We start from the raw sequence: 12,445 nt of genomic DNA on the forward strand, positions 1-12,445 counted from the left end.
AGACCCCAAAATATGAAAATAGACTTTTATTTCATGTTTGAAAGAAACCAGATTGAGAATTCTCACCAGAACACACACATTGTCTCTTTCTCTCTCTAGAACACATACAGATCTACCGAGTTAATCACCGGGTATTTGTTTGATGAACTAAAACGCAATAAAAACTACGTAAGTTGATACTATCAATACAAGACCTCGTGTTTTAATACCTTGGTAAATACTATAGTATAGCACAAGTACAGTTGGCTACATGGTTCTTCACAGTAAATAGTCATGTTCAGTTGATAACACGGAGCCCAGATGTAACACTGCGCTGCTGTTTGTCTCCTCGTCCCCTTGTCCATCCTGCTGCGTTTCCTCACTAATCAGCTGATCATAAGCGAGGTCATCTGAGTCTGCTGGCTTGGATGAGATATTTAAACATTCTCCTTCTTCCTGGTCGGAAGATTGTTGCTTTAAAATAAAGTCTGACTGGAAAAGGGCCTGGATCTGGGTGAGGAAGGGGTGTCCCTCCTCATCTGGCAGCGGTTCCAAGTACCTCGCTAGAGACGCCAGCATCTAGAAGGAGGAGGTCAAGTCAAATTAGGCTGACAATAAAACAGTTAAAGCAAAAGGAAATCAGTTAACAAAGCCTTTAGCCACTGAGATGTGCAAACTGGCCGGACTGACCTTCTCCAAACAGGTGAGATGGGAATCTCTGCGGAACATCTTGTTCATCTGCACACTCCTGACCAACCAGAGGAGCAAAAAACTGTTTAAACACTTACTAAAAAATTATTCAAAAACAAAATAAAATGCGATCAGCGCACAAAAATTATTAAATTGCTTTTCAACAAAACATCTGGGTCAATTTCAAGTGGCTTTTTTGACATGAATTCCAGTTGTTGAAAACCACATTAAAAGCTTCAACAGGAGAGACTGTGCATACAGCAATTGTTGCCTGTTTGTCAGAAGCCAAACCTTTATGGTAGAGTGGCAAAGAGAGAGCCACTGTTGAAAAATGCTCATATCAAATCTCAACTAGAGTTCGTCAGAAGGCATGTGGGAGACTCTGAAGTCAACCGGAAGAAGGTTTGTTGATCTGATGAGACCAAAATTGAGCTTTTTGGCCATTACACCAGATGCTATGTTTGGTGGACACCAAACACTGCACATCATTACAAACACACCACTTCCATGGTGAAGCATGGTGACGGTAGGATCATTATGAGGGGATGCTTCTAGGCAGCAGACCCTGGAACGCTTGCAAAGGTAGAGGGAAAAATGAATGCAGCAGAGTATAGGGAACTCCTGGAGGACAACCTGATGCAAATGAATTGTGGCTTGAGAGACTATTTGTTTTCCAGCAAGACAATGACCCAAAGCATACAGCCACAGCTACGCAGAAATAGTTTACAGACAATAACGTTTTGAAATGGCTGAGTCAGAGCACATTCAATCAAGAATTTGTGGCTGAACTTGAAACGGGCTGTTCACTGACAATCCCTGTGCAATCTGACAGAGCTTGGGCAACTTTGCAAAGAAACATGGTTTAACATTCCAGTATCCTGATGTGCAAGGCTGATTAAGACCTATCCACACAGGCTTAGTCCTGTAGTCATGGCCAAAAGTCAGGGCTCCAAACTAACTTTTTCACTGGCAGCACCGGTGCGACCAACTTTCTCATTTGGTTGCATCTTCCACCTTGTCACAGGCCAAAGGTATGACTTGCTGAAAATTTTCTTATTGATAGACTCTACAATTTAGCAAAACGCCTCACATTGTAGGCGGCAATAGCTGCTGCTTGTTTGCTGCGGTGTGGTGAGACAGGTGTGAAAATGACTTTGAAAAGAGTAAACTAGGGCGTTTAAATGTCAGACTTGTCGCAGATTTTTTCTTTTTCTATTATAGTAAAAACAGCGAAGACACATGCGCTCCAGTTGTAAAGAGAAGAACCTTATTTTTAAGCGTAAATACCGCAGTACACAGAAGTTACAAAGATACTACTTTGCACCACTGTGGTAAACACAGTATCTGCCGGTTACAGTGACACTAATACAGCTCAATGATCATCATGCATTCACACCAATACAACCACTTAAAATTGCAATTGCAAATGCCCTGCCAAAGGTGCATCTACTCAAGCCTGACTTGAAAGTAATGAATACTCATGCACTTATTTTATATTTTTAATTAATTGGCATTACTTTGCAGAAATCCGTTTTCAATTTGACATGATTTTTTTTTTTTTTTTTTTTAACATCCAATTAAAAAAAGACATGAAATTGAATGTTGAAAATCAATAAAAGGGTTGTAGATACTTCTGATAGGCACTGTGGGCGTGCATGTTTAGGAATGGGCACTACGGTCTCGTGTCTCACTCACCCGGGTGTTTGAGAGTATTTGTGGATGATCCACTGAGCCCTCCTCATCGTCTGTTCCCAGTCTGGGATGTCTTGTGATGACAGGAAGTCGAATCTGTAGGGCAGCTCTGGAGAAGAACGGAGACAGAGACTCAGCCAGAGGATAAACTGTGTTACTGTGTACACAAATCGCTGACCTACATTGTCAGCCTGATTTCAAAGCCTCTTGATCTGAACTGTTTTGAAGTTTTGAGTGGTGTCTTATTGTGTGTGTGAGAGTGTGTTACACATACTCTGTGGGCTTGAAGGCTCTTGGCTCTCTTTTACCAACAAGCAGGTAGTTTGGGAGTGGGGGGAGGGGTTGGCTGGGTCATATGGGCTCACGATCATCCCGATAAAGGGGGCTCCGCCGCGTGAGAAATAACTCTAGAACAATCAAGATGCAGAGATTCCGATCACGTGTTCACACAGAAATCATGTGTGAATCCTCTCATTGGTTCAGTTGTACCTGGAACTGGTCCTGTGTGTTTATGTCCCGTACTGAAGGGTTCGGGTGGAAGGAGGGATGTGAGTGGTACCAGCCCACCACACTGAAGCCCAGAGACGACAGCACGTCACAGGCCTGCGTCTGAGACACCGGGTCCATCTCACACTGCAGACCTGTGCTCACGCTGTTACATGGCTCTGCTGCACAGATCTAAATGGAAAATGATTTGGCACTGAACATAGTTTTCAGAACACACTCTGAATAAAAGTTCCATCCTCATTTGTCTGTGCTGTCTTTTCCGACTCCTCTACCTACCTTTAATACTTTGGCTTCCTCATTGAAAGTTCCACCTAACAGACCAATGACTTCTCCACGGGACACGTGGGCATGCTGGATGCAGGATCACAGAACAATTGATGAATTTAGGAGCATTAGAATACAGAAGGCAGTTATTTTGAAAAGAAGTCGAACAAAAAAGGAAACATTAATTGTTCATGGTGTGATCAAAAGGTTCTGGGACTGTTCATGGTGCGCCTCCATCACGGAGAGCGCATCACGGTCACACGCATGCAACATGTGCCTGCAGCATCTTACACGAGTCAGGAGACTGTGAGACAACAGAAAAACCTGGTCTACACATATTTTTGTGGCCACTGATAGGTGTGCGTTGGCTATTAGTTCGTAGAGTTTAAAGTGGAGCAGAGAGGAAACATTGCATCAGTGAGCAACCTTCATGTAGAGGATTATCTCTGTTGACAATAGGTGGGTCTGCAGCTACCACTGAGAGAAGAAACAACAGTTTTCACAGTGAAAGAGCCGCAGTTTCCAAGACTGAACAGGGAAAGCCAGGTCAGGAGCACCAAGAGCACGCCTGTTGTTTTCTTCAACATTCACAAGGTTGCACACCAGGAATTAGTCCCTTGGTATTGAACTGTCAAGGCAGTGTTCTACTGTAACATTTCGAGGTATTTGAGGAAGAATATTTGACGCAATCGACCTGAACTGTGGCATAATAGCATGTTGGTGTTCCAATGTGTGCTCCAGTCACAGCAAAGTAATTACACACAATTTTGTGGACCACACAATCGTCACTTTCCACCCACTCCACTCACTAGATTTTGCCCACTGTGACTTATTTGTTTTCCCTTAAACAAAATTCAAGTTGAAAGGTTTTGACACAGCTTAGGAGATTCAGTTGCATTTGCACACGGTGCTTGGCATGTTTGCATAATGGTTTCCAGGAAGCGTTAGAAGTGTAGCACAAGCGTTAGGTACGCTGTTTCACTGCACAAGGAGGCCACTTTGAAGTAGATGTGGCCAAAATTAAATCTGGTATGGTTTGATTTTTATAGGCACAGTCTTGGAACCTTTTGATCACACATCATATTATCAAGCGTCTTCCCTTACAGAAAAGCAAAAGAAATAAATGAATCTCACAATCTGGCAGGCTGAAACCACAGTAAGAATACATTCAGCATACAATTTTGTGCGTACTATACCATGTCCATGATGAGAAGAGTCTCAGCACACACGATGACCTGGAATGGTTCCTGAGGAAAACGGCATAGAAGTGCTTTTAACACATAAGCTTGATGTCTTGGAATGTTTTCAGTTCCTCTGTAGTTCAGCTTATGTTAAGGCAGCAGTCAATGAAGACAAGACAAAAAGGTTAAATGAGTGCATGTTACATCTGATGTCGATGAAAAAGCAGGACTTCCCGATGCTCTTTCAAAGACTGTCTGATTAAAGAGATTGATTTTCAGGGGAAACCGACTGTGTTCTGTTTTAAACTGTGATGGAGACATAACTCCATTAAATGGGTGATGAGACTCCAACGCGGCATGAAAGACAGCACTATCGGCAACTAAATGATGAGAGAGATGGTCACTGACCTGCACATCCTCTTCAAAAGACCTGCAGGGAATCAGCTGGAATGGATCAAAAGACCTAGTGGAAGAAGTGAAAATATATAAGTATTCCTGTGTGTATAATTTGGTACATGTTGCATTAATCCATCGCGCTCACCCTCTGTATCTGGACATTTTGTAGGGTTTAGGCTGCTTCTTCATCTCTTCTCTCCGCAGAGTCAGTTCCTCAGCACTGAGATGCTGATAAACACACCACCAACACACACTCAATAGAAATACTAATATGAATTCCCCTAAAGATGTACAGTGTGTATGTAAGACAACGTCCAAACCTCGTACGTCTGTCCCTCCAAGTCTTTAGCGTCACACCAGTTGCCCCATATGTCCCGCACACGTCGCTTCCGGGTCCGCTGCAACCAATCAGCAGTCAGCGTAAGGTTCGGAAAGCTTGTAATTTAACTACTTGTGGTGTCAGAGTCTGTGGGTTTGTGGGTACCTACCATGCTCTGCAGTCTCTGCGCCAGCTGATAAGCTTCAAGCACATCTTTGCCTTCCTTATGCTTAGAGCGGTCCACCACCTTAGGGCGATTATACACAGCTTGCTCTATAAGAAGAAAGTCAGAGCCCCAAAGTCAAAAAGAAAGCAAGATGTACAGACAAAAAGAAAAGAAGGAAATGCTGTTGTAAGGCCTTTTCAGACATGGGATATATAACACTGGTGGCTTCATCAATCTGTTAAAGTGATGAAATTTTGCTATTCAGAAGTAGGTCACTTTATACGTTATACGTCACCTTCTTTTAGACATATATCCACCATAGTGATGGAGAGAGCCACAATAAACCTGTGATTATAACAAACGAGATTGGACGGAACATCAAGTGGTGTATAATACACGATGATGCTCTAATCTACAAAAGACTAAATACAAACTGATAGCAGCCTTACAAACCCATGCAATAAACTAATGGCAAGTATAGTTTTGACAGCCGCCATGTAACCAATGATTTAGCTGCAGAATAGTACAGTGTGCCCTGCTGTTAAATCCTGACCGATCCATCTGTGGAGGACTTTAATAAATCCAGGAATCTCTGTATGTGTGTACATGTTCTTTGCATCTCTGAGCAACCGTTAATCCAATCTGCTTCAAACTTGTGTATTGTGGGAAACTTAAGAATGAGGAGTGTCTAATTTCAACCAAGTGAGGTTAATGGAATCCATTTTACGGGTCTTTTTTTGTATTCTCAATCTGGTTTTTGGCTGCCTTTGAGCAAAAACTTTGTTGCTAGGTACAACATGCAAATGTACAACATCTTGTGATAGTGTCAAATTCTGACCGAGGTCACTGCACTAGTTATTTATAAGAAATTAATAAAGTTACTGTTGTTGATGCTCATATGGATCTTGCTGCTGTCTACTGCTGCGGGTATTTAGTAAACTCAGAGGAAATACTCCTACAAACTGCAGGAAGCAACAAACTAAACTTCGGCTCCTGTTAACATTTTATCAAAACCCTGATGACGTTCATTGTTTGTGGGTCTCTTCAATCTGACCTGTTACAGTATCCATCCTTACAGAAGTAAATGAGCATTTTTTGTGAACATTTCAATTTGAAATAAATGTGAAATTGTCGGACTAAGTGAATGAAAAGAATGAAAAAAGGGGTTGTGCGATTCTGGCCATAAACTGTGTCTTTTTCTTTCTGTGATGTTTTTGGACAGATATTTTTTGAAAAATCCTTCCCTAAATTGCTTCACTCTACTCTAAACATGTTGCTTGTGTGTGCTGATCCATTAATGTGACAGCATGCTGTTCAAACTTGCGCCGTGTAAAAGTAATCTGGTAAGATTAACGGATCAGACGCGAAGGAGGCAGCGAGATTAATAAAAAGGAGACGTCTCTGAAAGGAGCTTTTGACTCAGCGTGGTTACCGCAGTTGAAGTTGATGGCTCCAATGAGCTCCAGGTAGGTGTGTATTCTCCCAATGCAGTTGACGTCTCCACAGTTCTTCAGACCAGGGCGAACAGACGTCTTGTTCAGGTACTTGGGTTTACTCTTTAGCCTAGTGGACGAAGACACAAATAACCACCTTCTCTGCAAAGTTGTAGCAAACAAAGTTACCAAACATGAAAGCGTGTTTTACCATTGGTCCAGGATGTAGTTTCTAATCTTAAGGTATCTTTCAGGGGTTTTTGAAGGTCGTCCCTCAAAGAACTCAGGGATGGCTTGTTTCTCATCCTCGGTGATGGCCTCCATGTCCATCTCTATTTCTTGTTCAGGGGCTTTAAGCTCCTCCTCTTCCTCATCTTCATCCTCTTCCTCCTCTTGGTCCTCGTCTGGTCCATCATTTAGACTCTCAATCTTATCAGCGGGATCTAGGAGGCAAAAAGGTGCACAGTTATGAAAGTAAACTTAAGAGAAAAGCATGGCAGTAGATACGCAAAAAACAAGCGTGGCTCACCCATGCCATCACTATCTTCCAGCAGACCAGTCCGTGCTGAAATCTCATACTGGGAGATCTGGTCCTCGTTGGCGTCAGTCATTAGCTTTGATTCTGTTTGTGATTGTGTCTGAGGGCTTTCTGGAAACACAGAAACTGTCTTGTTGGCTTTATCGTCCTTTATCGTTACACCAGGTTCCTCTGAACAGAGAAGGGAAGACGAGGGTTGAGGACTTTGAGGAGAAAGAGCGCTCTGCTTGGGTTGGTCCTTTGTCTCATGGATGCTCTCTACCCCAGTCACACCCTCCTCATTCTCTTCTTCTTTCGCATCGCCTGTTTGAATCTCAGCCTCTGTTTGCTCTTCTGGTCCACAGAACTCAGCTTTGAGCCCAATCTGCGGTTTTTCATCTGCACCTTCATCGTCGCTCAGGTCGTCAGTGATGTCTACGTCCTCATCCTCATCATCAGAAAGCTTCTCTATGCGGACTGCATTGGCCAGAGTGGACACATGACTGGAGGTGGGTTGAGGAGGCTGTAAGTGTAGCACAGGACCTGCAGAGGGAGCTGCAGCTCTGGGTTCTGATTTAGCCTGAAAAAAAATGTACAGATGACTGTTTATCCTTCACTTTTATTTCTCAATCCTTACCAAGGAATTTGTTCTGGTTGTGAAAGTATTTTAATAATGAGGATACTTTAACTGTGGTAGACTACGACTGAGCTTGTATAACAGAGTGAAACTTGTGTGTACGCTCTGCATGCCACCTAAATGCAGCATAGCACATGCAGAAAGGCTCACCTTGTGTTTGAAATACTGTCTGGCATAACTCTTGACCTGAAGAACAGTTCGACTGCCCACCAGCTTGGCGATCTTAGTCCACCTTCGACCAAACTGAGCCTGCAGAAAAACACACTTTAGCCATCTAGCATTTTAGATAAACCACCAAGTGCATCATATATAACAGAAGCAATGACATTACAGAGACAAAAGCAAGTGACTGCATGTTTACAGCAAAGTCTTACCAGTCCTTCCTCAAACAGTTCTTTCTCCTGCTTGGACCAGCGAGAAGATGAACCAGAGGCCGAAGTTGGGTTTTTGGCGGGAGACCTGAACATCCGACAGACAGGAGTGTGACAAGAATGCCAGCAAACTGAGGAATCAGATGTGTGCTGCGATCAAAGTGAGCGTTGAAAGAAGAACAGACTTACTTCTTCACTTTGGGTTTTTTGTTGGCATCGCTCTGCCATATTTGGTCTGGAATCTCCTTACCCGTCAGGTAATATCTTCAAGTGTAGTTCAGGACAACTGCTTTAATAATTGTTGCAGCAAAAACAATAATAAAGCTCTATAACTGGCTTATCGTTTATATGAAAGCAACTAGCTGATTACCTCATAACTGAGTGAAAATGCTGCTGCTGCATTTCTAGTGCAAGTGGCACTGATTATGCATCTTTTGAAAGCAAAAAAAACCCTCACTATTCAAACGGTGTAAACTATTTCACAGATATTAAAACTACAGCTAAAATAGTAGCAGTAGATCTTTACTCAGACGTCACACAGCAAAACAAAACATCTTGCCTTTTCTTTCAGCCACCATACTTGTTGAATCTTGTGCTGAGAACTGTTTTTACTCTAAGATTCCACTACACAAAATACTACTATGACAATTTATGTATTTGGGAGCCTCACTGTTTGTCCTTTTACTTTTTAATTTTCTTGTCTTTTTTATTTTCCACTTGACTAAAATTGTCAGTATAAGTGTGGAATTTGACTTTTAAACTAACTTCCAGCCTCCAGAATGAGTGAGAGCAAGTGCTTTATCTGTAATGCGACACAGAACAGAATGTGATGGGTCACTTCAACACAAACTAAAATGAACAATAAAACTTTTATTCTATTACTCGTATTTAGGATATGTTTCTAAATATAGGGGTTGAAATAAAACTCCTGCAGAGAACAGTGCATGTGTGAAAGGAAACTCTGTTGTGATCAGCCCAGTTTCTGCTGTGTGGAAACAGGCCTGAACAGTATAAAAACAAAATTGCAGTTCGTAATAATGCAATTAGAAAATAGCAAAGGCTGCAGTTTAGGATATATGTTTTGCAGCATTTCCAATGAAATCCTTTTCTGATAACTCATCTGATCTAGTTTCTTAGATAATACAGCTAGTATGAGCGTATGAACATTAGGAAGGGGACACATTGTGAGTTTAAAGGGTTCTTATGCAAAAAATTCTGATGAACACTTTATATCTTGCTTTATGGTGAATTTTTATTCACAGATTTATGTCTTCTCTGCACGCATCTGCATCTGTCTTGTTTTTATCAGGGGGACTAATGCATATGTTAAAAATATAGGGGAGGGCAGTGCACACATGCCTTCCTTAAATATAAACCTATGACAGCTCACCAGTAGTTTCTAGGCAACAGCAAGCAGTAGGCACAAAAGGGAGGTTTTTCTGTACTAGTACGACGTGTGTCACAAAAGTTTCAGGACTGGTGTCACAAAAGATATATTTCAAGTCCAAACTAAAAACTACAAGTTTTCCCCTTTAGACGATCAACCCGCACGTCTACAAAGAGATCCTACAGCATTTGCTTGATTCATTGCGTGAGAAGAGGCGAGAGTTGTGGCAGGACAAGTCGTTGCTGCTTCACCATGACAACGTGCCTGCTCACAATGCCCTGATCATCTGACAGTTCCTGGCTGAGAAGAACATCGCCGTGCTGCAAGGGGGTCATCAAGAGGACCCATTTTGAAGACGTGAATGACATCAAGATGGCTGTGACGAAAAAGCTGCGGAGGATCCCAGAAGAATCCTTCCAGGAGTGCATGGCAGTGTGGCAGACAAAGGTTGAGAAAGTGCGTTAGACTCCAGGGGGATTACTTCAAGGGGGAAAGTTTGTAGTTTGGAATTGAAATATATCTTTTGTGACACAAGTCACTACTTGTATATTAATCCAACTGTGTCATAATCTATACACGCATACATACTGATATATTATCAATGGAATTAGTGTTTTGTCCTCTAAAAGATGTTGTGTAGCAGTTTAGGTTATATGTTATGCAGCATGTCTGATCCGGGGTTTAACTGTTTATACACAGTCAGGATTTTGATTGATCTCAAGTGATAACCCTCCATCACATGTTCTAAATCTGTTACACAGCAAATGAAGCTTGACTATGAAAAACTGTACTGCATAACAAATCACAACATTTGTTGGAATAATTTGATATTTTCCCCCAATTGTTCAGCTCTATGTGGTCAGGCACATTTGTTTCCCAGCAGCTCATTATCTGTCTGTTTTTTTGTGCTTATTTACATTAGTCGCAGATTGGGCCCTATTGAAAGTAAAGTATTTCTGATTCTGAAAGAATTCCCTCCTGCAGCATGTCACATCTGTGAATCAGTCCAACATCTGGTGGTGCATTCAGGGTCAGTAAAAGGATACTGTTCCTCCAGCAGCATCCTCTCTATCACCTCTCTGTTCTCCGGGCTGATGGAGTTGTCCAGCTCCCAGGGCTGAACAAAAAACAGAGACAGAGTCAACTCTAACTCTCACAGTCACACCGGAGAACAGATGAATAACAGAGCTTCATTCACTCCTACCAGCATCCAGGAGCTGCTCCTCCCCGCAGGCTGAACGATCTGCTCCGGGACTAACCCTCCTCCGTCCATCTCACTGCAACAACAAACACACAAGCCGTCACTGATGCAACACGTGAACGACAGATGAGACACAACATTTCTGTAACACACAACACAGCTGATGTTTATCCTGCCGCTGTAGGTCTGAAAACAGCATCCGGGTCTTTCTTAACTGTCCGGCACCGCAGCGCAGGAGACCAGCACACAGCGCAGATACGGATTTATTAAAATGAGGGAGAATCTTTACTGAATATTGCTGTCAAAGTCGTCTCCCTCGATGTCAACATCCACCTCGTCCTCCATGTTGTTGGATGAAAATAAACAACGGAGAGAAGAGGAGAAAGCTGCAGGAGAACAAAGAGCCGGTCTCCTCACAGCGACACCTGGCGGCCGGAGGAGTGAACTGCAACATGTTTCTGCAGCTGCTGTCTAATGTTGCTCTGCTGCCTCTTTCTGAGCAGATTTCACCTTAGTAATAACAGTATACAAAGTAGGTAAAACTAATTCAACATAATCACATTATTGTAGGACTAATCTAATAAAAACTTTTCTTTAAATTTATGTTTTAAGTTCTGTAATTTTTCTAAAGTAATATGTTGCAAAACTTTTACTTATATTCTGTTCTTTGCACAGTGTCGTACCTACACCTTTACTTAAATAATCTGCGTACGTCTTCCACCATTGGAAATGAGACCTTATGAGATTCTTAATTCAGGTTCAGTGTTTGGCACTTCAGCTACAACTTCAAGAAACTGTAACCACAGAGACGTGCTGTTCATTGCACACAATAAATTAGTACTAAATGTAATTCAAATATGCTGACGATGCTTTGTGCAACATTTGACCTGAGGGTGGTGGTACAGGAAAGACAGCAACAGTGAAATAATCAGGGTGTCATGTTTTCCCATTGGAAGTATTTCAAGTAAATCTCTTAGAATTTGTATATGAAAAGATAAGACAAAGACACAAGAGAAAGAGAGAAATTTCTAGCTGTAACAATAGAAAGAAAAAAAGAAGACATTTTTAACTTTCGAAGAGAAAAAGACGATTTGCATGCTGTGTTTGGATTTTTTGATCAGTGTCAAACTAAAAGTGACCAACTGCTGCTTCTGTCAGTAACTCATCAGTATTCAGTGTTTGTGTGTTCAGGCTCATAATCCACAGAGCAAATATTCTATAAATGTGTGTTACTGTTTTCATGCTTTTTTTTTTTTTTTTTGCTCACCTGCTACACCCTCAGTAGTTTCACCTAGTCTCTCTGGATTTATATTCTGTCTCTTCACCACTGTTCTTCCTCTTAAAGCTGCCTTGTGTTCTGTTTTTTTGTATTTAACACCTTTTGGATTTCACTTTGCATCATTTGGTTTTTCATTTTTGACCTACCTGGACCTCCAGCTGCTTCAGTTTTGTTATCCACAAACATACACAAACTTTTAACTTCTTATTCTGCACCTCAACACTTCAGATTAGAGATCAAAGTTCTGTTAAAAGTTCCACAGTCCAAGCTTAAAACAAAGTGATTTTGTTGTTTTACCCTTCAATCACTATCGACTGGTGGCCCTGACACCCCACCTGGCAAAGACCCTGGAGAGGCTGGTCCTCCACCACCTGCGCCCACTGGTGAGCTCTTCGGCAGACCCACTGCAGTTTGCCTACCAGCCGA

General features: G+C 42.0%; 1 protein-coding gene across 1 annotated transcript; it reads right to left on the minus strand.

The window, feature by feature from the left end:
* Positions 1–11: 11 nt before the first annotated feature.
* On the minus strand, positions 12–11,090 carry mysm1 (Myb-like, SWIRM and MPN domains 1). The gene is made up of 20 exons (XM_008277425.1): positions 11,030–11,090; positions 10,744–10,816; positions 10,586–10,656; positions 8,342–8,416; positions 8,156–8,240; positions 7,932–8,030; positions 7,157–7,724; positions 6,839–7,070; positions 6,627–6,757; positions 5,198–5,301; positions 5,030–5,107; positions 4,855–4,937; positions 4,722–4,776; positions 4,329–4,379; positions 3,145–3,219; positions 2,851–3,039; positions 2,636–2,768; positions 2,365–2,470; positions 670–727; positions 12–558 (listed from the first exon to the last, which is right to left on the minus strand). The coding sequence occupies exons 1-20, from the start codon at positions 11,083–11,085 to the stop codon at positions 259–261; spliced, it is 2,622 nt and encodes an 873-aa protein (XP_008275647.1). The 5' UTR covers positions 11,086–11,090; the 3' UTR covers positions 12–258.
* Positions 11,091–12,445: the final 1,355 nt, after the last annotated feature.

Source organism: Stegastes partitus, unplaced genomic scaffold (assembly GCF_000690725.1).
Source record: "Stegastes partitus isolate 25-593 unplaced genomic scaffold, Stegastes_partitus-1.0.2 Scaffold98, whole genome shotgun sequence".
NCBI lineage: Eukaryota > Metazoa > Chordata > Actinopteri > Pomacentridae > Stegastes > Stegastes partitus.

Bases quoted from the DNA above. Each gene is read 5' to 3' on its own strand.
- mysm1 (XM_008277425.1), bottom strand. From the start codon at position 11,085: ATGGAGGACGAGGTGGATGTTGACATCGAGGGAGACGACTTTGACAGC. The intron at 10,657-10,743 runs GTAGGAGTGAAT...TTTTTTGTTCAG, and splicing joins GGAGCAGCTCCTGGATGCTG to CCCTGGGAGCTGGACAACTC. The intron at 5,108-5,197 runs GTAGGTACCCAC...GATTGGTTGCAG, and splicing joins CGCAGAGACTGCAGAGCATG to CGGACCCGGAAGCGACGTGT.